General features: G+C 34.3%; 7 protein-coding genes and 2 pseudogenes across 16 annotated transcripts; 7 read left to right on the forward strand and 2 right to left on the reverse strand.

Moving 5' to 3' along the window:
• Positions 1 to 796: 796 nt before the first annotated feature.
• Positions 797 to 1,769, forward strand: RR24 (response regulator 24; the record flags this gene model as incomplete). Its single annotated transcript, NM_180533.1, has 2 exons — positions 797 to 1,033; positions 1,587 to 1,769. 2 exons carry the CDS (start codon positions 797 to 799, stop codon positions 1,767 to 1,769), a joined length of 420 nt encoding a protein of 139 aa, NP_850864.1.
• A 2,236-nt stretch (positions 1,770 to 4,005) lies between these two features.
• Positions 4,006 to 5,694, reverse strand: AT5G26618 (annotated as a pseudogene; the record flags this gene model as incomplete). Its single annotated transcript has 1 exon — positions 4,006 to 5,694.
• Positions 5,695 to 6,058: 364 nt separating this feature from the next.
• Positions 6,059 to 7,294, forward strand: AT5G26642 (annotated as a pseudogene; the record flags this gene model as incomplete). Its single annotated transcript has 1 exon — positions 6,059 to 7,294.
• A 113-nt stretch (positions 7,295 to 7,407) lies between these two features.
• Positions 7,408 to 10,140, forward strand: PYR6 (P-loop containing nucleoside triphosphate hydrolases superfamily protein). Of its 4 annotated transcripts, none has more exons than NM_180537.3 (9): positions 7,408 to 7,571; positions 8,146 to 8,234; positions 8,346 to 8,463; positions 8,585 to 8,741; positions 8,824 to 8,904; positions 9,009 to 9,116; positions 9,202 to 9,273; positions 9,595 to 9,652; positions 9,846 to 10,132. In NM_180537.3, the coding sequence occupies exons 2-8, from the start codon at positions 8,174 to 8,176 to the stop codon at positions 9,604 to 9,606; spliced, it is 609 nt and encodes a 202-aa protein (NP_850868.1). In that variant the 5' UTR covers positions 7,408 to 7,571; positions 8,146 to 8,173; the 3' UTR covers positions 9,607 to 9,652; positions 9,846 to 10,132. The 4 variants fall into 4 exon arrangements, with proteins under 4 accessions (NP_850868.1, NP_001332394.1, NP_850867.1 ...); NM_001343973.1 differs by having other exon boundaries at positions 7,421 to 7,747; positions 9,846 to 10,140; NM_001036865.1 differs by having other exon boundaries at positions 7,462 to 7,571; positions 9,595 to 9,656; positions 9,850 to 10,111.
• A 683-nt stretch (positions 10,141 to 10,823) lies between these two features.
• AT5G26673 (Putative membrane lipoprotein) lies at positions 10,824 to 11,126 on the forward strand (the record flags this gene model as incomplete). Its single annotated transcript, NM_001085155.1, has 1 exon — positions 10,824 to 11,126. The coding sequence occupies one exon, from the start codon at positions 10,824 to 10,826 to the stop codon at positions 11,124 to 11,126; it is 303 nt and encodes a 100-aa protein (NP_001078624.1).
• A 2,867-nt stretch (positions 11,127 to 13,993) lies between these two features.
• Positions 13,994 to 14,670, forward strand: AT5G26692 (Putative membrane lipoprotein). The gene has a single exon (NM_180538.3). It carries the CDS (start codon positions 14,049 to 14,051, stop codon positions 14,292 to 14,294), a length of 246 nt encoding a protein of 81 aa, NP_850869.2. The 5' UTR covers positions 13,994 to 14,048; the 3' UTR covers positions 14,295 to 14,670.
• Positions 14,671 to 16,071: 1,401 nt separating this feature from the next.
• emb1138 (DEAD box RNA helicase (RH3)) lies at positions 16,072 to 20,518 on the reverse strand. Of its 3 annotated transcripts, NM_001203473.1 has the most exons (11): positions 20,026 to 20,242; positions 19,593 to 19,729; positions 19,083 to 19,497; positions 18,887 to 18,985; positions 18,564 to 18,788; positions 18,105 to 18,482; positions 17,791 to 17,934; positions 17,613 to 17,708; positions 17,210 to 17,496; positions 16,629 to 17,133; positions 16,494 to 16,515 (listed from the first exon to the last, which is right to left on the reverse strand). In NM_001203473.1, exons 1-10 carry the CDS (start codon positions 20,131 to 20,133, stop codon positions 17,055 to 17,057), a joined length of 1,968 nt encoding a protein of 655 aa, NP_001190402.1. In that variant the 5' UTR covers positions 20,134 to 20,242; the 3' UTR covers positions 16,494 to 16,515; positions 16,629 to 17,054. The 3 variants fall into 3 exon arrangements, with proteins under 3 accessions (NP_001031943.1, NP_001190402.1, NP_680225.2); NM_001036866.4 differs by having other exon boundaries at positions 16,072 to 17,133; positions 20,000 to 20,518; NM_147920.4 differs by lacking the exon at positions 16,494 to 16,515 and having other exon boundaries at positions 16,597 to 17,130; positions 20,000 to 20,518.
• On the forward strand, positions 16,073 to 16,512 carry AT5G26717 (Putative membrane lipoprotein). Its single transcript, NM_180539.3, has one exon. The coding sequence runs from the start codon at positions 16,127 to 16,129 to the stop codon at positions 16,370 to 16,372; it is 246 nt and encodes an 81-aa protein (NP_850870.2). The 5' UTR covers positions 16,073 to 16,126; the 3' UTR covers positions 16,373 to 16,512.
• A 2,835-nt stretch (positions 20,519 to 23,353) lies between the features above and the next one.
• AT5G26740 (organic solute transporter ostalpha protein (DUF300)) lies at positions 23,354 to 26,375 on the forward strand. 3 transcript variants are annotated; one of them, NM_203107.3, is made up of 8 exons: positions 23,354 to 23,657; positions 23,737 to 23,867; positions 23,950 to 24,106; positions 24,203 to 24,276; positions 24,438 to 24,587; positions 24,840 to 25,125; positions 25,237 to 25,470; positions 25,554 to 26,375. In NM_203107.3, exons 3-8 carry the CDS (start codon positions 23,951 to 23,953, stop codon positions 25,920 to 25,922), a joined length of 1,269 nt encoding a protein of 422 aa, NP_974836.1. In that variant the 5' UTR covers positions 23,354 to 23,657; positions 23,737 to 23,867; position 23,950; the 3' UTR covers positions 25,923 to 26,375. The 3 variants fall into 3 exon arrangements, with proteins under 3 accessions (NP_974836.1, NP_850871.1, NP_001078625.1); NM_180540.3 differs by having other exon boundaries at positions 23,797 to 23,867; NM_001085156.2 differs by having other exon boundaries at positions 23,450 to 23,867; positions 25,554 to 26,113.
• The last annotated feature ends 14 nt before the right edge of the window (positions 26,376 to 26,389 follow it).

The raw sequence follows: 26,389 nt of genomic DNA on the forward strand, positions 1-26,389 counted from the left end.
TTTGGGTTTTATTCGGCCTGAATTGTCGCCCCCAATTTCAGTTTTATAAATCTAAATAAAATATATAAAAACAAGAAAATAAATCTAATAGATAATCTATATAACATATTCTCAGAGATATCTTTAAAGAGAAATAATATTTACAAGATTTTTTTTCATATCATTCATTGTGTCACTTTTGTTTTATAAAATAAATTTTGAATCTACGACATAAATATTGATAAATCTTTTTTTTGTCAAAATGATGTTGATAAATCTTAGAACTTTGAAGAAAAAAAAATGATAGATCAACTTACAAAACTGAATTACATAATGTAATATTTCTTGCTAAATATACTCAGGTTTATAGTTATAATTAGGAATAATCTTATATGATTATTTGCTATATTCATGTCTAATTTTTTTTAGTTAAAGTATATTCATGTCTGTTTCTCACACCGTATTTTGGAAAATTTAAATCTCAAGAGATCAACATTGATTGAACTAAATCTTAAACCCTAAATATTTATGATATAAGTGAAAATATATTGGCTAATCTCGTGAAAATATAAAATCATCTAGAGAAAGCAACGGCTGAGATTTATTACTGAAAATAGAAAAGTAAAATAAAACTACTAGATCTTCTCCGAATCCATAAAACACAATCTAAGTGATACTGTTTTTACGTTCCATAAATTGTTGATTCTTTCTTAATGTTTTTCTCCTTTATATATAGACTCTGCAATATTTATGAGTTTCATCAAACAACTTTTACTAGAATTTTTACAACATTCTCACAAAGAATTGAGACAAAAAGATGACGAGAGATCAAGTAGCTGAAGAACTTCCAAATTTGGCAGAGTCGAAGTTAACAGCTTTGGTCGTCGATGACAGTTTCGTAAACCAAACTATACATCAGAAGCTGTTGAATCGTCTAGGGATTAAAAACGACGTCGTCACAAACGGAAAAGAAGCCGTCGACGTTTATTGTTCCGGCGGTAACTATGATCTTATTCTTATGGACATGGACATGCCCATCATGAACGGTATTCAGGTAACTAAAAATTTAGATTTTACTCTTTAAATTCTTCGTTACTTGATATTAAACTTTGGACACTAAAATTTGGTTACTACCTAGAAGAAGAATTATTTCTATGGTGCAATATTTTTTTCTTTTAACTTTTCAAAACATTTTTAGAAAAAAAGATTAAAAAATCTTAGGCCTTTCAACAAAAAAAAAGATTAAAAAGATTGTCTTTATGTGAAGTTCGTTTTCATCTTATTTTTATTTGAGAATTCTTCCATCTTAAACTATTTGTAGCCTTGTATGTAGTGAAAAAAATTCACTAAAGGTATAATTTGATTTGTCAAAATATTTTATTAGAGATTATAGACCCTAATATATATTACGTATATTTTTAAGAAATAAATATGCTAAAAACCGGTCCTGGATTGTTATTTTCAGAACCTATGAAACATAAATAGCTGAAGAAATAAAAGTTTTATGTGGTCTATGGAAAATTTATTTTTAAAGAGATTATTGGTTATATCAAAATAATTAATTAATGGATTTTTTTCTTCTCTTTTGATTGAATATTGAAATATAGGCAACAAAGAGACTAAGGGAGATGGGAATAGAGAGCAAGATAGCAGGAGTAACAACACGAGCTAACGAAGGAGAGAAGAAAGAGTTTATGGAAGCTGGCCTTAATGATTTTCAAGAGAAACCTCTTACCATCTCTAAGCTTCTCTCTATTCTTCATAAACTTAATTTCTACGTCCAAACCTAATTCATTCTCAATGATTTGTTAAAATTATTTCACTAGTATGTTGCTATAACATGTCTTTGTATTTTTATACTTTAAATTGTAATGGCCAATACATACTCATTTCTTGAGATTTTAGATTATTATGATTCAGAATTAGGTCTGGTTCATGAGTATTTATCACGATATCACATTTGCCATTTTAAAAATGTTAACCAATCAGATGCTAGGGAAACGAAAAAACGCTTCATGGAAATCAGCGATATGTGTCACACTTTCACGTGAAAATGTAACGTATGGTTAAGTCCGAAGTAATTGGCTTATGAAAAAGTGACACTTAAATTATAAAATTATATGAAAAAGTTTTTATTGGCGTTTAGGCCAAGATCTGGCATTATCATTTTCGAGTTTTTGGGTATTTAAAATAAGAAATGATTGTAAAATCGATGTCCTTATACAATTAGATAGATGGGATATTGTTTACCCTTGGATGTTGGATGCAGATGTCTTACCAGAAGATGGAAAGATGACAACCATGAGGACTAATCTATTTTTGCAGATGTTTCCCCATTTGTTTGGCACCAAGAAGCAACTAGTAAGACATAATATAAAAGCTAGCAAATCGAGAAGATAAACCTTAGGAACAAATTACTGTAACCTTTATGACCAAAAGGGTCTCGACGCATGTATATATGGATTTTTTTTATTATTATTTTTATTGTGTTTTGCGTGTTGATTGCTTGTTTTATCTTAAGTAATTATTAGTACTTCACATTGATACCCAAAAATAGAAGTAATTATTACTATAGTTTTGTTAAGTGCAGCCCCGGCTTAGATGTGTGGGGCGGAGGTGCGAAGTCCAGGGGCATTTTTTTTTATATAAAAAATTTACTTATAAGAAGGCTCAAATATTTTTTTTAAACATTATTAATATGAAAATTATGTTCAAGAGGCCTAATTCTTTATACGAAAAAGTCTAAAAAAGCCTAAAAAGTTTTAAATAAAAGTTTTCACTAAAAAAATCTTCAAATTTTTGAAAAAAATAAGTAAATTTTATTTTTATTTATAATAATAGGCCAAAAAAATTTTTTTGCCCTAAGGCTCCCAAATATATTGGGCCGGGGTTGGTTAAGTGTAGGATCATTTGAAGAATGGTAACCAAGTGTAAGTTACTAGCTTAATGATTCATTTAGTTTTTTTTATTGTTATCCAAGTTGGTTGATAGTTAGGATTAGAGTTTTTGTGTAATCCTAAAGACTTTGAGCATTAAGTGTCAAAAGCCAAGAGTTTAAGTAAATCGTAGTTGTATAGTAATGACCACCCTTAACGAGTTAATCTGGTGAATAATCGAGTAGTGTGGAAACACACAAATTGGTTTTTCTAAAGGAAAGAAGTGCAAAATTATACACAATAGAACATGTTGTAAATCAAGAGAACACTTCTAAAAAGAATCAAAAGGGAAGAGTGATACTAAAACGGTTCATGACAAGAAGAATGGCGAGCCATAAGAAATCTCATCGACGGCGAAATAAAAAAGAGAAGATCAAGTAGTTTAGAAGTCTAAAGAGGTTGCAAAAATCAAAGGAAACAAGTGCAAACATATGCATTAATGCTTATAATTCTCTAATATGTTGACAAAGTACATATCCCCTGTTCTATTACAATTACAATTACAACAATATTTTTTTTTATTTCTTGGGTCAATTTAAACAGTACTACTACTAATATTAAAAGCTTGATTTAAATTAAGAAAGTAACCGGACACATGGACAAATAATTAAAACTCTCTGAGGTGGTGGCTCCGGGAATTCGCTGGGTGATAGGGGATGGCTCACAGATCCGATTCTGGACAGATAGGTGGTTCTCTGATCAACCATTGTTAAGCATTTCTGGTGGAATGGTTCCAGCGTGTAGAACTTTGAACTCTCAAAGTTGTTAAGGATCGGACAACACAGATTTTACTCTGTTTTGTCTTACTCTATATTTCACTCTGTTTTTATAAAACGAAAACCACACACTTTTATTACATATACAAACTGTATTTATAGGTTTACATGACACACTTTGACTAAGGGACACGTCTCTAGAAGACAACCTAATGTAGAGACACATACACACATGTAACTGTTTTGTAGTTAACAATTATATTCGTATCTCTTCGATGTGTGATACGAATATACATAAACCAGTTACTTCACTATATAATATATCTCTTCTAAAATAAGATGATGACTTGATCACTTCCAACACTCCTCCTTGATCATGGCTTCATCGTTACGTCTAGCTCTTCTCGTAGAACTTCGAACCTTGATGTGATTAAGAGCTCCGCCTCGGTCGTTGATTGAGCAATGTTCTTCTGTTTGCTAGAATTCCAACAAAATGCACCTGATCCAGAAGTAAAGACATAGCCACTTGTATTTTTCTTGTCCTCAACTGATCTGCTCCAATTGCTTGGTCTCTCCACAACTTGCCACGTCTTGTTCTTTTCTATCATCATCAACTCTTCTCTCATGTCTTCTATCCACTTCACGTCATTCATTGCTCCCTCCAAATTTTGATCTATTTGAGCGTTTAGATCATTCCCTCCTCCTTGTTCTTCTTTTTCTTTGAATGCCACATACACTTCTTCTCTTGATTTTTTCCAACGAGTTGGAAAATTTCTATCCATCATCTTGATGTCCAAGATCTTCTTTCCTTTTAAATCTTGAATCACACACTTGTTGTCTTCAAAGATGACTCGATATCCGTTGGATATCATTTGAGAGACACTAAGCAAATTTCTTGCTAGTTCGGGTACATAAAGTACATCTTTGATGACATGATCTCCTTTGTTTGTGGATACTCTTATATCTCCTCTGCCTTCAGACACGACCTTTCGACCATTACCAATCCTTATGGTAATTTTCTTGTTGCGGTCCAAAGTGATGAAGTGTCTAACATCTTTAGACATGTGATTGGTACATCCGCTATCTACCAACCACGTTTCTTCTCCAATTGTTGAGATCTCTTTTTCTTCAACAGCACTAAAGAGCATATGACACTCATCTTCTTCTTCATCTTCTGATTCTTCACTACTTAGATGTGCTCTTTCACCTTTTCTAAGTTTGCAATCTCTGGCTATGTGTCCTGGCTTGTCGCACACATAGCATCTTCTTTCATAGCTTCCACCTCTTTGTGAAATGCTTTCACTCTTCTTTCTGAAACAGTCTACCTCATTGTGATTGTTCCTCTTACACACGCCGCACCACATGTTGGTCTTCCCATGGCGATTTTTGTTTTGCTTGTTTTCTCCTCTTGAGCCAAGCTTTTCTCCATAAAACGCACCCTCATTGATACGTTCTTCTCGGAGACTCAAGCGCTTCTCATGCGCTTTCAAAGTACCTATCATCTCTGTCATAGAGAAATTTGATAGATCCTTTGTTTGTTCAAGGACCGCAACGATGCTATCAAATTGTTGCGGTAAGGAGATAAGAACCTTTTGAACCAATTGGTAATCGGTTTTCTCTTCACCATGAACTCTTAGTTGATTACTCATATTAATCAACTTGGTTGTGAAATCATTTATGTTTTCACTCTCCTCCATCTTCAGATCCTCATATTCTCTTCTCAAGGTCTGAAGATTAATCATCTTTACTTGTGAACTTCCTTGGAACTCCATTTCCAAAGCGTTCCAAGCTTCTCTTGCGCTTGATGCCGGAGCGATTCTCGGAAATATTAAATCAGAAACTGCAGTTTGAAGAATCTGAAGAGCCATCATATCCTTCATCACTTGATCATCACGCTCTCTAGTTAACGCCGGTGAGTTTTCAGACGACGAACTCAACGTAATTCCATTTTCGATAACATCCCACAACTTCCTTGTTTTCAAGATGGTTATCATCTTGATTTTCCAAAAGCCATACGATTCACCATTGAAGATTAAAATAACTTGCTGCATTGTTGTCTCCATAGCTCTGATACCATGTAGAACTTTGAACTCTCAAAGTTGTTAAGGATCGGACAACACAGATTTTACTCTGTTTTGTCTTACTCTATATTTCACTCTGTTTTTATAAAACGAAAACCACACACTTTTATTACATATACAAACTGTATTTATAGGTTTACATGACACACTTTGACTAAGGGACACGTCTCTAGAAGACAACCTAATGTAGAGACACATACACACATGTAACTGTTTTGTAGTTAACAATTATATTCGTATCTCTTCGATGTGTGATACGAATATACATAAACCAGTTACTTCACTATATAATATATCTCTTCTAAAATAAGATGATGACTTGATCACTTCCAACACAGCGGAGATGATGGATACGCGAGTTAAGGACTTGTGGCGGATTGGCACAGGCTGGTTACTGGATCGAATCCTACCGTATATCTCTATGAATACCCATTTAGAGTTGTCTGCGGTTGTTCTTGACTCAGTTACAGGTGCGAGAGACATGATCTCTTGGAGCGGGGAGGCAGATGGTAGGTTTTCTGTGAAGTCGGCTTACGGCCTTTTGACACGAGATGACACACCGAGACCAGATATGGGAGCTCTTTTCGGTCGTGTTTGGAGGATAAAAGTCCCAGAGAGAGTGCGTGTCTTCTTTTGGTTATTGGGCAATCAAGCTATTATGACAAATGAGGAAAGACACCGTAGACATTTGTGTGCGTCTGATCTTTGTGAAGTGTGCAAGGGAGGAGTAGAGTCGGCTATGCACATTTTGAGAGATTGTCCGACTATGGAGGGGATTTGGTTACGAATTGTTCCACCACGTAAGCGACATGAGTTCTTCAAGAAGTCGCTGTTTGAGTGGGTCTATGGAAACTTGGGGGATGATGCGGTTGTTGACGGAGTCCCATGGTCTGTTATGTTTGCTATGGGAGTTTGGTGGGGCTGGAAATGGAGATGCGGTAATGTGTTCGGTGAGAATAGAAAGTGCAGGGATAGAGTCCAATTTGTGAAGAATGTGGCTAAAGAGGTGTTTCAAGCTCATGGCAGTCGGGCAGGGAATGACAGGGGACGCAACCGGGTGGAAAGGCTGATTGGCTGGGGCTCTCCGGGCGTGGGCTGGGTGAAGCTTAACACGGATGGGGCGTCGAGGGGTAATCCGGGGTTGGCAACAGCGGGAGGAGTGTTACGGGATGAAGAAGGCAATTGGCGTGGTGGTTTTGCAGCTAATATAGGGAGATGCTCCGCTCCGCTTGCGGAACTTTGGGAAGTGTACTATGGCCTATATTTTGCGTGGGCGATACGGATACCTCAGCTGGAGTTAGAGGTTGATTCGGAGATAGTGGTGGGGTTTCTCAAGACCGGGATAAGCGACACACATCCCTTGTTTTTCCTAGTACGTTTGTGTTATGGCTTTCTTTCGAAGGACTGGAGAGTCCAAATCACACATGTGTATAGGGAGGCTAATCATCTTAATGGGTTAGCTAACTATGCATTTTCCCTTCCTTCAGATTTGCATTTTTATGATTTATGTCGTGACGGTTTGTCGTCTTGTTTATCTGACGATGCTCGAGGGGCTGTGTACCCGCGTAGAGTTCTTTTGTAATCTTTTCTTCTGCTTTTAATAAATTTGTAAGGGGCATTACCCCCTCACTTTACCAAAAAATTAATAATTAAAACTCTCTTATAAAGAAACAACAGAAGATTAGAAAACAATTAAAAAGGAATGTACAAAAATATATAAATATCTCTATATACATCTATATATACATATATATGTATGTATAGGTCTCTGTGCATATTTATATCGTCTCCTCTTCTTCTTCGTCTCTCACTTTTCAGCGTTTCTGACCAAATTCTCTCCGTGTTTCCTTCTGCTTCAGGTTCGCGTTTCTCTCAATGTCTCTTTTAAAGTTTCTTAAAATCTGTCTGAAAATTACCTGTGAATCTCAGAAAACATGTGTTCTTGTCTTTGATTCATGTCATTATCCCAATGCTTGATCTTACATTTCGTCTAATCTTTAGTTAGATCTTAGATTCGTTCTCCAGCTAATTCTGGGTATTGATGGATCCAATTTGATTTTATAAAAAAACTTGATGAAATTTGTTTCCTTTGTTCATTGTTCTTCTTACATCGGATCTGATTATGGATTTTTGATCTACATGTTTAGCATTTAGATCTGTAATTGATTTTGGTCGAATTTGGTAAAGATCACATTTTTACGATTGAATTTTTCCAAAGTTTTCGTTTTTTTTTTGTCGGATCTGATCTATATACGTTTTGTTACTGTTGTTATATATGCTTAGCATTTTTAGATCTGTGCTTGATGTTAATGAAATGTTTCTATTGAGAATGGTTGAGAAGTTAGAGCAAAGATCATGTTCTTATACTCAATGTATAGTTTTTACACTAAGATCATTGCCTTAACTAATTGGTTAATTGATTCTTCTTCATAGGTGATATTTTAACAAAGTTCTTAGTACAATGGGATCTGTTGATGCTGCTAATGGAAGTGGGAAGAAACCTACAGTTATATTTGTTCTTGGTAAGTTTAGGTCTCTTATTTGCATTGTGCTTATGATCCTTGTGATGTTCTCTTAGGATGACTTATTGTAGGTGAATTCTGAGTTTTGTTTCTTGGATGTATTTTCAATAGGTGGTCCAGGAAGTGGAAAAGGTACCCAGTGTGCTTATATTGTTGAACATTATGGTTACACACATCTGAGTGCTGGAGATCTTCTTAGAGCTGAGATTAAATCAGGTTCTGAAAATGGGTATGCCTTTTAAACTTTCTGACATTGTCAATGTTTGGGTTGCTGAAAGACCTTCGCTTTCATTGTCCTTGTTGAGGTTCTTTGTTATTGTGTTGAATGAAGTTGTTCAATGGTTTTGCAGAACTATGATCCAGAATATGATTAAAGAGGGGAAGATTGTACCTTCTGAGGTTACTATCAAGCTTCTACAGAAAGCTATTCAGGAAAACGGGAATGACAAGTTCCTCATTGATGGTTTCCCTCGTAATGAGGAAAACCGAGCAGCATTTGAAAAAGTTGTAAGTATAGTAAAATATCTTAACAAATATTTATGTGTGCGTTACCATTGCTTAATTTACATGCCTTTGATGATTTCTGTAGACTGAGATTGAACCAAAGTTTGTCTTATTCTTCGATTGTCCTGAGGAAGAGATGGAGAAGCGCCTGTTGGGCCGAAACCAGGTTAATATGATATGAAAATCTCTTGTCACTTAATTCTGTCTAGGCTCTTGTTTCACTCCACGTTACACATATATTGATTGTTGCGTCCATTTCTGTTGTTGAAGGGGAGAGAGGATGACAATATTGAGACTATAAGGAAGCGCTTTAAGGTGTTTCTTGAATCTAGCTTACCAGTGATTCATTACTACGAAGCTAAGGGGAAAGTTAGGAAGGTAAAATCTTTTTCTTCTTTGATTGCATTAAGGTCCAACAATTGTTAAGTTGTAACAAAGTGTTTGTTGTACTACTTACCCTCAGATTAATGCTGCAAAGCCCATTGAAGCTGTCTTCGAGGAGGTGAAGGCAATTTTTTCTCCTGAAGCTGAGAAGGTAAAACTCAATAGTTGTGCTATTCTCTAAGTAGTCAAAAAGGAAAACAAAAATTCCTATGAACCACCTCTATTGTAGAGGCTTGTAACTGATGCTTTTTACAAATCTGAATCATGGATTTATGATTGTTCTGTAAGATTAAGAATAATGCATTTGCATACCCTTTGATCCAAGTCTATGTTTTTCTGCAATTCCATTTTAAAATTGCTTGGCACGGTGATATCGTTTATACTATAGGCCACTATGATGCCATTATTAAATCACTAAAGCGAAAAACCTTCGTAGAGTCTTGAGTTAACGATTCCGTGATCGTTTATTTAGGTTGAAGCCTAGGCTGCAGCATCGTAAAAAGATACCGAAAACCCGATAAATTGATCAGGTATGTATGCATCAATCAATGATGATCACTTTTTCTTATTTATGTTTAGACCTATAAAAGTGAAAGGTAACTTTAGAATCTGGAATAAAGTGTGTAGAAGCTGATGCTTGTTGAACATTTGTATAAATGGTATCTAATTCTGTAAGAGCCTTCAGGACAAAGGAATGATTTTGTTTTGTTTAAAATTTTGCAGGTAGAGTTGGGTGTGTTGCATCTTTCTTACAGGAAGTCTCTGCTTGGCCGTATTTGTTTTTTTGCTTATTAACCATATGATTGATTACTGTTATTATTATACACAATTTACCTATTATATAATTTTTGTTTTGTTTCAATTTTTGTATTTGATGGGATTTTTGTTGGGACTTTTGTCTGCCAATCTGTGATTGGTTCATTGTAATTTCATACAGTTGAATTCATGCGATTTTATAATATTACTAATGTATATAGATGATTATATCGATGTGTGGTTAATAGATCACATTTTAAAACCTGATGTTGAAATTGCCAAGCTCCTAAAAGGAGTAATATTTTAAGAAAGGATGGTTGCTTAACCCACAAAACGATTACTAATACAAACATGCACACAAAATAAGTCAATGGGATGGGACCAACGACGTGTTTCTCATTGTTCAGCTACAACTCATGTTCCTTTCATCGAATATGTAAGTTCAGCCAAAACAATATTGGTGCAATATACATATCATCTGAATTTACACATCAATGACACTGCATAACTGATGAGGGAACGTGAATTGTGGTTGAAATATCAAATATGACAAATTCATTGTTGGTCAGAAAACACATTGTTGGTTTCTTGGTCTCTAGATCTTTATTTTGGTAAAAGATTATTTTTAAAGGAACTTAAGTCCCTCATACATTTTCATAATTTCCAATCACTAAATGACATTTAAAAAAGATATCTAATTCAAACAATATTTACCAAAATTTTTTTCATGACAAACTGTTATATTCTATTTACGTCAATTTAAACCGAATAACAAAAATCTACTTAAAATCAAACCAAACAAAAATAACAAATGTACTATATAAAGATGTGAAATCGAAATATATAAACACCTTCCTCTATCACTATCAACATAAACACACACACACACACATCTCATAAATATTAAACAATAGTCATCTAACAACAAAACTTGTAAAGAGAAAAATGGCGGCAAACATGTGGAAGACGATTATGATGATAGCTTTGATAATGATAGGATGTGGTTTACAAGCATGCAATGGAATGAATGTGGATAAAAGCAAGCCAACGATGTTTAATAGGTTTACCTGCTTCAGAAGATGTTCCATAACTTGTAGTGTAGACCAAAGCCTAGACAAAACCCCATGTTACAAAAAATGTTTGAACAAATGTGGTCTAGTTTTGGATTCAAAACCAAAACCAACATCATCATCATCATCATCATCATCATCATCATCATCATCATCATCACCTCCTCCTACTGCATAATCTATTTTTATTGCATAATTTATTTTTATTGATTATTCTATAAAATCAATTATTTTTATTTCTGATTTACGTTTTCCGGATAATAATAAGTTTTATCTTATTGATGTGCTAAGGATATCTTTCATGTTTATGATGAATGTAAAACCGATATTCTTTTTATAACAACTAATGTAAAACCGAGATTTATAATAAATTTAAATTAATTATATGTGTAGTATATTTTTTGTTACAACTACTATATAAGCTTTTATTTAATATTCATATTTATCGGATGCCTTGAACTAAAGTACAAGAACATGTTGTTTAATAAAATATATGACATGTTATTTATCAATCTAACCGCTCAAAATTTATTTCCAAATATTTTCTGTTTTTTTGCAAATTTACAAAACAATTGGGTTTTTAATATTCTTTCACCATTATTATTTCATTTTGGTATTTAATTAAAAGATTATAGTTGACAAAAAAAAAAGCCAGACTAACAAACATCAATGAAAATAATTTATTTCCGGCAAATAATTTAGTTTTTCAAACCCAATTGTAAAATTGAATTGGTCATAAGAATTTATTTATTTAAAGATTTTTGAGAAATACCCCTTTACAGTACTCTTCTTCAAAAATGCTTCTTATAAAAATTATTTTCAAAAATACCCCTTTGTAGATATGCTCTTCGATGTTTATGGTGGCTTACGGTGGTTTGGACCCTCAAATCATCTTTATAAAGTATTTTAAACCTTCTAATTTATTTTTTTAAAATCCCTACAAAACCTTATAAAAAGGGTATAATGTAAAATGAACAACATTTGGGAACATTTTGTTTGAAGTACACAAACTAACAAAATTAGGGGCTTTTATAGATTTAGGTATATTTCAGCCCAAAAATTTGAGAAAAAGCACATTCACTTGTTTCTATAGAGATGGACATATTTTGGTAGATAAAATGACAATTTCATCCTCTTTCTTCATTTCTTCTTCATTCTTCGTCGATCTTCATTCCTCATTCTTCATTTTTTTTTTCCAGAAAATTTATTGATCTTCTTCTACCTTTTGAACCCAATAAATCCATTTTAGTAAAAGAAATCTAAACCCTAGAAGATGGTGTATAGGGAACCCAATGATCCAATCTTAAACACATAGTAAAATCAATTACATATTTGGGGAATTCAATTGAATCAATCTCTTTAATTACATGTTTAACTCAGACTGGATTTTTGATATAGAAAATTACATGTGTATTCAATCGAATCACCCTCTTTAATTTAAAATCAAATTAAAAAATTTACATGTTTGAGAATGGTGATAATAGATTAATAGAGACTTGATCCTCCATGGCTTTTCTTCTCTCTCTTGATTTCTAAAATCGAAATAAAGATGCAAAGATCGTAGTGATGATTTTCTTTCCGGGTTAGTAGTGATTGGGAAATAAAATCTGGAGATAATGAATGAATTCATTTTCGTTTGAGTATGACAGAGAAGAAGTACAAAGCTCGATGAATTTAACGATGGTTTGGGAAAAGGAAAATTGAGGGCAAAATGGTCTATACAACTTGCCAAAAGTACTCATATTTATAAACCATCCAAAAAGTTCCGGTTTTTGCAATACCCCATACATTATTGTGTTTTTTTCATAATTGATCCAACAAAATTAACCCCTTACACAACACCAACTTACAAAGTCATCTAATTCAACTATCCCCTTAAATTATGTCGTTTCATGTAATTACTCCTAAACCACAATTCCAAAACGGAGATTTACAAATCGACATACTAAATTAACATAACTAAATTAATTAATCAGAAATTAACCCATTTTTATTTTTTACTAAACTTCTTGTTTCACTTGGCCAAAAATCGAATAGGAGAAAAGAAATTCCTAGATTTCTAGGAAGCTAGGACAATTCCCACAATGGAAGAAGAGCGACTTGGATGGACAAGATTTAGTAGGTTAATATCGAGCAAGTTAATTTGTTATCCCAAATATAATTGAATCATTAAAATAAGTAATTAAATGGAAGTCATTCAAATATAATTGAACCATTAAAATAAGGTATTGTGCAAATATAATCGAGGTGGAGGTTTTTTTTTTGCACAAAACACATTAAATATGCTAAGTTTGAAAATTGTTATGGTATAACAATTGATTTTTGGTTTTAGTCACAAAAATTGGTGTAGTCTACCGTTGTCGACCATTTTTTGTTATTCTGGTCTGGTCCCGAAGGATTTGTGTTAAGTTGTTGCTACTCTTAGCTCAGATTCATACAAAGAAAAGTATAAACCCAAACTCAGAGAATTACGATCGAAAGAGAGATTCAAATTGATTATCAAAGCAATAACCAAATCAAATCCGAATATCAAACATCGCTCGCTAAATGTTTGCTCACGATCTACAAGTAATCAACATAGACTACTCACTGGAACATCTCCAGGATTATTCGCTCTCTCTCAACAACTCAGATAAAAGATATAATGAAAGAGAAGGCCACCAACGGCTATTTAAGCATCTTCAGTCGTAACAGCAAAGCCTCCCTCTCGAACAGAGTCTTTCTCTTCCTTCTCTTCTTCAGTAAAGACTCTAATTTCTTCAGTGTCTTTCTCATCTGTTGACTGGATCCAACGTGGCATTGACCGCTTCATGTAGTATGTTTGATGAACCGTATCAATTTGCTACACTTTCAACTTTTTTATATATATAAAAAAAGCAAGAAAAGACGAGATTACAATTCAAACAATAGTTACAAAATTCTATTTAAGTCAAATCAAACAAAAATAACACAAATCTATTTAAGTCAAAACAACAAAAAATAGCAAATGTACTATATATAGAGACAAAAGCTGAATATAAAAACCCCTTCGTCCCTATTACTACAAGCACACACATCTCGTATCGATCAAACAATAAAAAAGAAATCTTTGAAGAGAAAAATGACGGGAAACATGTATAAGATGATGATGTTGATGGCATTGATAATGATGACATGTGGTTTACAAGCATGCAATGCAACGAATGTTGATGAAAGCAAGCCAGATCCAAAACTTGAGTGCTTCAAAAACTGTTCCATAAGTTGTGGCAAACAAAACCAACCTTGTTACGAAGTTTGTTTGACGAAATGTGGTCTCCCAAAACGTCCTTCTACATCAACACCATCATCTTCCTCCACCACGGCGTAATAAGTTTCCATTTGTGTGAAATTGTGTGTCTTTTGGTTTATACGAAGTTTTAATCTTAATATTGATGTGCCAACAATGCCGTGCCCAGGCTTATAAGGGCTTAAGACGAAGTTGAATTTTGGAGTCTTTCCAATATAATTTTTATTTAAATAAAATATATATGTAAAAATAATTTTAAACGGTATAAATTATTTCAAACAAAACAATAATCGTTAACATTCTCATCCTCTTCTTTGTTAACATTTTTCATCATCTTGTTCTTTCTCATTGATCATTTATTTCTCACAGATGCAGTAGAATTTGATTTCACAAACAGATCATCTTGTCCTGAACAAAGGAATCAAGTGAATATAAACAAAACAAAATACAAAACCAAATTCTTCATTTTTGAAAGGAATAAAAAATCATGAGGGAATCTCCATTTCCGTCTTTTTTAGGTTGATTTTCAGTTTCCTTTTCTAAAAAGTCTGTCAAAGGAATCGAACTAGAGTTATTGACAAAATAAATGGAGCCTAAAGCCATTCATATTTTCAAGTATTTGGGGCCTGAAACAAATGCCTTTTTATTTAACATATAGGCATGGCTCGGTGTGCCAAGGATGGTTCCTCTTTTTGTATTAAGATCTCGGTAGGAAGCTCTCCTAATCTGGCACCAAGTATATATATGATAACCCTAACATAAAAGATCCATCACGTTTCCCTTGTTTCTCAAGCAATCTCTGAAAATGCCAATTTGAGGAAAACTCTCTTTTCTATATCCTAGATTACGGAGAAAATTTTCCGACTTTGTTGACTGTATGCTTTGTCATACTAACATCAGAAGTTGGCTATGCAATAGTTCTCGGGCGTCAGTATGATCTGCTAAAAGCGGCGTCCAAAAAATTAACACAAATATCCTCGAATTTGATATGTAACCACCAACCGGCACAAAAAACCACCATAAAAGCAATATGTTGATGATGAGTTGGAGGCCAATTGAAGGAGAATCACAAGGTTGTTTATACTATATCAACAAAAAAGGTTTTTTAAGAACAACCATGATCAATGACATCTTTTTCTACATGAGAGTTTCGATCAATTCGAAGGATTGGCGAGGTAACAGATAGATCGATGCCTATAATTTTCATATGTTTTACCGGGATTTCATCAGTAAAAAAAGAAGATGATTCTCAAACAAGAAAGTCACACTAAATTGATGAAAATCATGAACACGATTAAGTACTTGACTAAGAAAGTTACAAGTAATTTCTTTTATTGTTATTCGTTATACAACTCATTGATTGCATCTGTAATCTCATTAATAATCTTGTATACCCTGGTTTATATTAATTAAAGTTTTAGACGTTAAAAAACAATAGAAAAGTGTACAATTGAAAATAAAAAACATTTGAGAGCTTTTTCGAAAAAATATAATGTATTAAAAACGTTTTCAGACGTTTCAAAAACATAGAAAAGTGTATAACTGAAAATAAACAACATTTGAGAGATTTTTTTCCAAAAATATAGTCAAAGGAATACACCAGCTTTTTTAAATCTCCGGATTTTATTGATAAGAAACTAAAACAACTTAAACACGGACTTGTCGCGGGAACGTAGTTCCGTCAATATCATCCCTCATTTGATTGCAATTCAAACAATAGTTACAAAATTCTATTTAAGTCAAATCAAACAAAAATAACACAAATCTATTTAAGTCAAATCAACAAAAAAAAATAGCAAATGTACTATATATAGAGACAAAAGCTGAATATAAAAACCCCTTCGTCCCTATTACTACAGGCAAACACATCTCGTATCGATCAAACAATAAAAAAGAAATCTTTGAAGAGAAAAATGACGGGAAACATGTATAAGATGATGATGTTGATGGCATTGATAATGATGGCATGTGGTTTACAAGCATGCAATGCAACGAATGTTGATGAAAGCAAGCCAGATCCAAAACTTGAGTGCTTCAAAAACTGTTCCATAAGTTGTGGCAAACAAAACAAACCTTGTTACGAAGATTGTTTGACGAAATGTGGTCTCCCACAACGTCCTTCTACATCAACACCAGCATCTTCCTCCACCACGGCATAATAAGTTTCCATTTTTGCGAAATTGTGTCTTTTGGTTTATACGAAATTCTATCTTAATATTGATGTGCTAAGGATGTATTTCAATTTTCTGTTTATACTGAACAACAAACTTTGATTATTTATAAAAATATATTTATTTATTTTCTTCCCGCAAAAACATCATTGTTTTAAGATCTTTGTAGGAAGCTCTCCTATAGAGAGAGCTAATCCGGCACCAAGTCTCTTGGCATAAGATTCTATTATAATGACATAGTTACTTCTGTCCAAACACATGTGATCCGAATTCACATATAACAATAGAAAACGTACAAAAATGAAAATAAAAGTAGTGTAAGTAGACTGACTAATAACCACTTAAATCAAACAAAACCTTAGAAACATGGAAACTGATCATTAAGACTATTATAATAACCCTAACATAAAAAGATCCATCAGCTTTCCCTTGTTTCTCACGCAAACTCTGAAAATGCCAATTTGAGGAAAACCTTCTCCTTTACTTTTGCTATTGCCTCTCTCTTATTTATTTCTGCTCTACCTTGTCCGAAGCATGTATCCTCCTCCCTGATTGCTTCTCTACCGTCTGAAACAAACCGTTGAAGCAAGCACGAAAAGATTCGCATTAAGAACACCAAAAAGGACAAGGATCTTTCTCCCAAGAGCAGAAACCATTTGCTACGATAACTCTAAAATCCTCTCTTATCAGGACAATCTGTTGCCCTGTGTCCAGATTTCCCACAAATGAAGCATGAACCTCCAAAACTTCTGTTTAAAGGCATCAATCAATCAGTAGGATGGGGATGTTGTGAAAGCTTTAACACAGATTTTTTTAAATACTCACCTCTCCCGCGAAGGAGCTCTGCTGCTTGATGAACTTCTGCCACCGATCAACCAATCATCAGAACTTCCTCTGGAACTACTACCACCTCGGGACCAGCTGCTTCCTCCACCACTGCTCCTTCTACTACCTCTGTCATCATCACCTCCCCAACTATCACGGCCTCGTGATGATCCTCCTCTACCGCCTCTTGACCCTCTAGAACCTCCTCCTCCTCTAGGCATCCTGTCTCTGCTAGAGAACCGTCCGTAGTTATCACTAGATGGTCCGTCATCTTGAAGTGGAGGTAACTACAATCAAAACCCAAGATGTGAAGTGTTAGTCAAAAAGGTCTAATTATGAAAAACATGTTATGTTGGATAAAGAGTGAAAGCCAGTAAAAACTAAGAGAAGCCAGAATCAATACCTTTGTTATCATGGATAAACTGTTGCCTTCGGGGACATCTTTCTCTAGGAGCTCTTTCGCGATCTCCTCTGGTAGATCAAATACAGCTCCTTGGATCTGAGATAACAGAATCATAAATTTCCAAAGAAGATAGTTTTGACGCTACTGCAAAAGTAACAACCATTTCAAAGATATTTACCCTGTCATCGGCGATCAAGAAGATTTTTCCAACTTCATCTGCAGCTGTACGGTAAAGATCGGAAAGAAAACCAGTAACAGACCTCGCAGACAGAAAGCCTCTAGCGTTCGTTGGATCTCGGATCAATTGCAAAGTCACCCATCCCTGCAGTCCAAAAATTTAACTTCAGCTCATGAATAACACATTTCTATGAAAAAAAAGATTTGCTATATAGATTATGTTGCAGTTTGTAAGAGTATCAAGAAGCATTCTAGAAAGTTCAATGATCTCGTATTTGTTTTTTTGAATTTTTAAAGCATGGTTGAGAATTATACCTTCTCATGGCTGAGGAGAGATCTTGATGAAGGCGGCTGAGAGAAACCACTCAGGTGAGCTAGAGCTGCAGCTAAAGCATCTGTTCCTTTCTCCTCATATAGTTTTTGAGCAGTTGCTGAGAAAAACTTTATGGAGTCAGGGTGAACACCATTTAGAGTGGCCACCACTTGGTCTGCTGACGATTCCAACAAGTCTCCAACAGTTGGTGGGCTAATGAATTCAAAATGGCAGCCTACGTCACGCTCCAGAGACCTCACTGTTCTCTTTTGGCTGCTGGTGTGCATGAGAATGGCAGAGCCTTCTTTCCCTGCACGCCCAGTACGACCAGAACGGTGCACAAAAGTTTCTGGGTCATTAGGAAGTTCATAGTGGATAACCTGTAGAAGAAAATGTCAGAACAAACAGACAAACATGCCATAAGAGATGATAAACTATGTACCGAAACTTTGAGAACTTACTAGATCTACGTTCGGGATGTCAAGTCCACGAGATGCAACATCAGTGGCAACTAATACGGTGAATTTCCCTTGACGGAAAGCATTGAGTGTTCTCTCTCTTTGATGCTGAGATATATCTCCATGAAGTGCTTCGGTAGCTATACTGTTTGACAATGCAAGAGAAACTTCGTCTGCATCTCTTTTAGTTTGGGTAAAAACAATGGTCTTGCCACCCTTCGCATACACCTTCAAATTAAGAAAATAAAAATAATCAACTGAGAGCCAAAGCACCAATCAATCATCAATCATGTTAAGAAAACAGCAAATTATCAGCTCAGACATACTGTAATAAGGTCGCTTAGAATAGTGCGTTTTGATGTCGATGTGGTTGCGATTGCATAAAGTTTGATACCCTCTGCGAGCTTCTCATCTTGGTCTCCAACCTGCCAATCAAATAAAACAAACGAGAAGATAGCATTAAGCATCTGAGTCAAGCTGAAAATTGATAAGGAACAAAGGCAAGCATAGGAAAGCGTTTACCAGATCAATATTCAAGGGATTGTCAAGGTACTTCCTCGCCAACTTCTTAACCCAAGTAGGCATAGTTGCTGAGAAAAGCATACTTTGTCGCTTAGTTGGAAGATTCTCAAGAATCGATTCCACGGCCTCCTCAAACCCAACAGCAAGCATCTGATCAGCTTCATCAAGTACCAAATACTCAACTTCTCCCAATTTAAGACTCCTTCCTTCAATCAAATCAATGATTCTTCCAGGAGTTCCAACAACAACATCAACACCACGAGTTAAAGCACTCTGCTGAATGGTATAAGAAACTCCCCCATACACACAAACAGTGCTCAAATAAGGTGCAGACTCCTTAATCTCCTTCTCCACTTGCTTAGCCAGCTCTCGGGTCGGCGCAAGGACAAGGAACTTAGGAAGACGACCAGACCTCCTGCTCACAACAAAAGACTAAACCTTTAGCAAAATCCAATGGAAAAAAGGTCACATCTAAACAAATGGTATACCAAAGTAAAAATAAACAAAGACCTGAAAGCAGTGTAGTCTCCAGCTTCTTCAGTGAGACGTTTAATGATAGGAATACCAAAAGCCAAAGTCTTTCCAGTTCCTGTCTTTGCACGAGCTATAATATCTCTTCCTTGCAGTGCAGGTACCAACACAGCTCTCTTCATACACATATACCAAACAACATCATGTCAATAGAGACTCAAACATATCTAAGATTGTGCTTCTTAATCAAAACACAGATTATTCATAAAGGAACCATTTTTACAATTGGAAATGAGATATAAAGGAACCCTAAGCTAACTTATCCACAAAGGAACCATTTTTTCAATTGGAAATGAGATAAAACGGAACCCTAAGCGAACTTATCCATAAAGGAACCATTTTTAAGAATTTTGAAAACAGAAATAAAACATACAAAAGAGACAAACCTGAATGGGGAAGAGATGAGTGATACCACGTTTCTCAAGAGACTCTTCAAGACGTTGAGGCAAACTAAGTTTAGAGATAGCGAGTTCTTCACCATCATCAGCTTCAACGTTGTTGTTGTCGCCGTCAAGGTCATATTCGTCATGGTCAGAAAGACCAAGACTTTTGAAAGCTTCTTCACTGAGAACAGAATTAGGAGTAGCAACAGCAGAAGGAACAAGAAGAGAAGAGGAATGGATACGACGAGTTCTACGAACAAGAGATAAGGGAGTGAAGAAAGGCTTATCGAGAGATAAAGATAAACAATTAGACCTCTTTTTGGAATTGGGTTTGGAGATTTCAAGGTGAGGAACTTGGTATAGTGATGGAACTCCTACCGTCGACGCCATTTTGTGGAGATAGTAAGCTCGACGGAGAGGAGAGGAGAAGAGAAGGAAGGAGATAAGGTTTGAGAGTTGAGAGAGTGAGGTTTTTGAAAGGCTTTGTAACCTTCCACGATTTTGCTTCTCTGCTTCTGCCCTATCTTTATTTATTTCTACCACTCAAGTTGATGTAAAATATCAGATTTTAGTGGGCCGTTATTGGGCTATGTTTATTTAGGTCCATTGTATGGCTTTTATTATTCTGATTCTGGGCTTCTGGCCATGTTTGGATCATTGGAGGTATGGATATAGTTATAGAGATATTTATTTTCATATTTTGGATGTACTAGTCTCAATCTCATTCTCACCCTCCTTAAACACTATTTTTCTTCCACCTTGTTGATAATTATTGAACTAAATCTCGTTAATCATTGTTATTTAGAAATCTATCGATAAATCCATCACCGAAAATTTAAATAGATTTTTATTTTTTCAATCTTTAGTGTTAAATTATCCACCAGGTAAAATGAAAAGTAGAAGATCATTTTAACTTTTTCTTTCAAAAAAAAATCATTTTAACTTCTGTTGTTGAAATTGTGAAAGGCAGTTGCACCACAAGTCCACAACCATTGGTTAGAGATACCATACTACAACATATTGATGCCTTCATGTAGCTACATATAAAACAATATCATGTCAAAGATGATACATCTTCAAAAAAAAAAAAAAACGATTATAATGAATGAGAAATATTTTTTTAAATGTAAATAGTAGATTAAGAAAAACATTATTTACAAAAGTAAAATGGGTGTATTTTAAAAAACTTTATGAAACTATAAAATAGTAGATGAATTTTGTCATACCAAATTAGGTTGAAACATGTTATAATATTTTTCAAACTTTATGAAAAATTATTTAATATGTGTCATTTTTTACATCTAATTGGTCACATAGATTATTTTTTCATGCAAGTAATCTGTTACTTTAAAACTTATCTTTAACATTTAAATTGTTGTTATAGACATTAAGTTAATATTAAATAAAATGTTCTTAAAATACTTTAAATAATATTGTACCAAAAATGTTTTCAATATTCTTTTTTCGTTAATTTATTGCTAATACAGTCGACCTTAAAAGCAAAAGTAGATTTATATAGCTGTTGCCGACAAAAAACATTTCCACTATATTAAAAGAAAAGTAGAATACAAGATAGAATACGATTCTAATACACGAAACCGATAAAAGTTGAAACTTTTTTAAAACTAAGCTGGTGAAAACTAAGTCTTAAAAAGAAGCAAAGTAAGAGAAAAATGAAGTAAATGACAAAAGAATCTAATAAGTAAATCTTAAATTCAAAACCATCAAAACCCGCAAACAATCTCAGAGAAACAGTTGGCGTCGAACCTGAACAAAAAAATATAAGCTTAAAAGAACAAACAAACAGACAATTTCCAATATACCATAACCATAGAAAACTTAAACTGAAAGCTCAACTAGTCACAACCGAGTAGAACTGAGAGAATGAATAATCCAAAGACATTATCCTGCAAAGATATAAAAAATGACTACTTCTAATTAGAAAATCTCATAAGAAATTTGAGTCTCTTTGGTTGATTAAAAAAATCACATAATTTTTTTATATAATATACCTTTGTCTTAGTAATACAACGAACAATATAGTATTTGACCTTCATTGAGACATAGCCAACGATTTGGTCACCAAAACACCATATGAAGCAATGACATCCCTATGGAATATGGATCTGCCTCTCCTTTCCTCAATTACACATGTGATAATCCCCAATTGGGATCTACAACCAAACAAATTACCCATCTTGTTTTTGGCAAATCTTTACCAAAAATGATCAATAACTCCAAAACCATCCTCATTCTCATTCTTATGGAATACAAGTCTCTCAAACCAAGTATAGGATCTTCATTCTATTTTCTATGGAATAAAACATAAATCTTTAAAAAGGGTGAATTTTTTCATAGCAGAATAGGTTGAAACATTTTATGACTCTTTATTTCAGCCCTAGGGGTGAACCTCTTTCATTCACCTTCTCTTAATTAACCAATTAAAATTTATCATGTCATCTAATTAAATAAATTAAAACAATTAATATTAAATAAATAAATAAATTTATTAAAACCCACTAAACTTATTTAATTATTAAATCTAATCTCTAACCATTTTTTTATAAACCCAAACCGATATATAATCCCGTTTAATTACAAAATCTAAACCATAATTCTCTTTTGTAAACCCAAACTACCATTTAAACTCGTTTAATCGTAAAAAATCTAAACCTTAATCGTATTTTCTAAACCCAGACCAACATTTAACTTTGTGTAATTATAAAATTTAAATCCGTTTATAAACCCAAACCGATATTTAACATTGTTTTATCATAAAATTTAAAGTCTAACCCTTTCTAATAAACCCAAACCGATACATAATTTCGTTTTAATAAAAAATTAAAATTTTTAATTAAATAAATTATTATTTTTATTATTAGATGATAAATCCTGATTGGCTAAAATTAAGAGGGTAAACAGTTAACCCAAGTATTTTTCTTTTATAATCCTTTTTGAACTTTATGACATAAAATATATGTTTCACCTTTTACATCTCATTTGTCACATAGATTTATCTTACAAACTTGCAATCTATTATTTTAAAACTTTTCCTTTAACATTATACATCTACACCAACATTAAATTAAATATTCTTAAAATACAATCACTAATCTTATACCAAACTGTTTTTCAATATTCTTTTCTCCTTTGATATATAACAAAATACTAAAATTCAACGATATTTCTTTCTTTATTTGCTATTGCAAACCAGAAAACCTTATGTATCCTTTGCCGACAATTTTAACAAACTAATTAACAATTGTAATCATTGAATTGGGTAAGACTTGTGAATAAATAATAATGTTAAACAAAATAGATTATTCCAAAAAAATAAAATAAAATAAATTATGAAATAATTTAGGGTTTGAAGTTCACAGGCTGTATTGGATGGACGTTGAATCGATTCCACCTCATCTAAATAATCTCTTCACAAAACCAAAATTAAAAATCATTCCTTTTTAACAATCTTCTGCATTTTCGAACTTGCTTTGCTGTGATAAAGTTCTCTCCTTTCCTTTCTAAAGGAAGAAGAAAGGCTTTATCTCTCAAAACCCTCATCCACAAAATCCCCTTTAATCCGCTAATCAGAGGGTTTTTCTGTTTTTGTGTTGCTTCGTTACTACGGTTACATTCTTCTCTTCCCCTTTTGATTTCAAAGGTACGAATTTTATCCTCAATTGCGTTTCGATCGTATCTCAAATTCTCTTCGATCTCTGACAGAAAGTTTCCAACTTTAGTGAATCGCGAAATTGGGTTCGTGTTCTTGCTCTGATTTCGGTGTAACCCTTCAATTTCAGAACCCTCTTGATACCTTAAGAAGAGGCAATTTGAAGTTTTCTTCACAGATCCGTCTTAGCTCTTTCTAGAGGTTTGTTGTATACCAAAGATCTCTTTTTTTTTTTGCATTTGCTTTGATGAGTTTGGTCATGGAGATTTATGTGTGTTTGCAGAATGGCGGATTTGATACCATTTTATCTGAATATTGTGGCGTTTCTATGTACTGTTGGAGCTATTGCTTTGGCGATATTTCATATCTACAGGCATCTTTTGAATTACACGGAACCAACTTATCAGAGATATATTGTACGCATTATCTTCATGGTCCCGGTTAGTGCTTTTCATCATCTCTAGCTTGAATTGTTTATAGTCCTTAACATGTTGAATTCTGTCTCACTGACATGTTTGTTTGCTTCTTGCTGCCAGGTTTATGCCTTCATGTCATTCTTGTCTCTTGTGTTACCCAAAAGCTCGATATATTTTGATTCCATACGAGAAGTGTGAGTATTCCTAAATTTCTAGTTGTGCATAGACGATGTTAGTGGTGTTTTTCTTCTTTTAGAGTGGCTCAATAGGTCTTAGAGTTGGTCTTGAAAGTTTTCTGTTTCCGTTCAAAGTCAATGGCCTTTAGCCTACTCTGATGACCTTTTTGGTGTTCCAGATATGAAGCATGGGTTATCTACAATTTTCTATCGCTGTGTTTGGCATGGGTTGGAGGCCCAGGATCAGTAGTGCTTAGTTTGAGTGGTCGTTCTTTAAAGCCATCATGGTCTCTTATGACATGTTGCTTTCCGCCTTTAACACTGGACGGGTAAGTTCGCAGAATGAAACAAAATTCTTCTACTTATCAATAAGGCAGTGTTTACATAATCTTTCCTGGTATTTCCTATCATTTTGGATGATGATTTTTCTGTGCAAGTCATACAATATTAATGACCTGGACATTTGAGTGTTCTGTTTGGATTTCGAGGTCTCATGATGATTCTATTTATCTTGCGTTTTTATAAGACAGTCCTCTTAGCTGAAATCTATTGACACATGCACTATGGTCTTTTTCATGCAGGCGATTTATTCGACGATGCAAGCAGGGTTGTCTGCAATTTGTAATTCTGAAGCCTATCCTAGTTGCTGTCACACTTGTGCTTTATGCTAAAGGGAAGTACAAGGATGGAAATTTTAACCCTGATCAAGCATATCTCTATCTTACCATCATCTATACCATATCCTACACAGTGGCTTTGTACGCACTTGTGCTGTTTTATATGGCATGCAGAGATCTACTTCAGCCATTCAATCCAGTCCCAAAGTTTGTGATCATAAAGTCTGTGGTCTTTCTAACCTATTGGCAGGTTAAATTTGCTTACTACTTCAGAGTATTTGATATCCTCTCTTGCCTTTTGCTATCTTCCACGCATAGTTGTGTTTTCTGATTGTGTTCCATGACCCTCTTCTTTGCACAGGGTGTTCTCGTTTTCCTTGCTGCAAAATCTGGATTCATAAAGAGTGCAGAGGCAGCAGCTCATTTTCAAAATTTTATAATATGTGTCGAGATGCTCATTGCTGCAGCATGTCATTTCTATGCTTTTCCATACAAGGAGTATGCTGGTGCCAATGTTGGTGGATCTGGCAGTTTCTCAGGAAGCTTATCACATGCTGTAAAACTAAATGACTTTTACCATGACACTGTTCACCAGGTAAATGGTTTCTCTTGAAGCCATCTTTACTTCAGATAATATACTTTTTTCATATTGGTTTTCTGATGATTGTTTTATTGCAGTTTGCTCCTACCTATCACGATTATGTGCTCTATAACCATCAAGATGGTGGTGACGAGGGGACAAAGAAGTACCGATCGAGAACCTTTGTGCCAACTGGCCAAGAGATGGATGCAATGAGAAAAAACAAACCTGTGTATGCAAACAAGATAGATGGTGTTTCAGTCTCAAGTAGTCTATCTTCAGAGGCAAGCTCACCTAAAAGCTCCAGCGTAACTTCTGATCCTGCACGCTCTGATGCTGTGAAATCTTCCTTGCTGGTGGATGCCTCAGATTCTCTTGAAACAATGTATGATATGTCGCTCATTGACATTGATCTATCTAGTTTCCCCAGCAATGTCCCATCTGCAAGTGAAAGTGGGCCTAGATAGGAGCAGAGAAAATGTAGAAATCACCATTAACAGGTACAAAACATGCTCCTAATAGTTGTATTCAGATGAATCTTCTGAGGTGTGTTCTTAGTTGGAAGATGTTGTTAGTTGGAGACTTGAGGATAAATGAAAAAAGCTTATAAACCCATTTACCTTTTGTAGCTTTATACAATGAGTCTTCTACTGCCATATTCTTTTGCAGCCTGTGTGTTGTTCTTGCCTGCTTTGTAGATAATAGGATATGGAACTTCTCAGTTAATTACTTCTAAAGCTTGTGAATCGCTCGCAGCAGCGAACTAGGACCATTCTTTTCTAATACATGTAAAGCCAAATTTCAGAGTCTGATAATGTTTACATATACAGTTTGTTCTTGGCATCAGTATCTTAAGTTTGAGATCTAAATAATAAACAGAGGCCTTGAATTCAGATGGTGACTGAGCTTGTAAGTAGTAGTATTGTGGTGACAT

The sequence above is a fragment of the Arabidopsis thaliana genome, chromosome 5 (genome assembly GCF_000001735.4).
Source record: "Arabidopsis thaliana chromosome 5, partial sequence".
Lineage (NCBI taxonomy): Eukaryota > Viridiplantae > Streptophyta > Magnoliopsida > Brassicales > Brassicaceae > Arabidopsis > Arabidopsis thaliana.

Coding starts and splice junctions, on each gene's coding strand:
- PYR6 (NM_180536.3), top strand. CDS start 8,174: ATGGGATCTGTTGATGCTGCTAATGGAAGTGGGAAGAAACCTACAGTT. Junction 8,235..8,345: donor TACAGTTATATTTGTTCTTG/GTAAGTTTAGGT, acceptor TATTTTCAATAG/GTGGTCCAGGAAGTGGAAAA. Junction 9,117..9,201: donor CTAAGGGGAAAGTTAGGAAG/GTAAAATCTTTT, acceptor ACTTACCCTCAG/ATTAATGCTGCAAAGCCCAT.
- AT5G26692 (NM_180538.3), top strand. CDS start 14,049: ATGACGGGAAACATGTATAAGATGATGATGTTGATGGCATTGATAATG.
- AT5G26717 (NM_180539.3), top strand. CDS start 16,127: ATGACGGGAAACATGTATAAGATGATGATGTTGATGGCATTGATAATG.
- emb1138 (NM_001036866.4), bottom strand. CDS start 20,386: ATGGCGTCGACGGTAGGAGTTCCATCACTATACCAAGTTCCTCACCTT. Junction 18,789..18,886: donor TTCTAAGCGACCTTATTACA/GTATGTCTGAGC, acceptor CTTAATTTGAAG/GTGTATGCGAAGGGTGGCAA. Junction 17,134..17,209: donor AGAGCTCCTTCGCGGGAGAG/GTGAGTATTTAA, acceptor GCCTTTAAACAG/AAGTTTTGGAGGTTCATGCT.
- AT5G26740 (NM_203107.3), top strand. CDS start 23,951: ATGGCGGATTTGATACCATTTTATCTGAATATTGTGGCGTTTCTATGT. Junction 24,107..24,202: donor GCATTATCTTCATGGTCCCG/GTTAGTGCTTTT, acceptor TCTTGCTGCCAG/GTTTATGCCTTCATGTCATT. Junction 24,277..24,437: donor TTTGATTCCATACGAGAAGT/GTGAGTATTCCT, acceptor TTGGTGTTCCAG/ATATGAAGCATGGGTTATCT.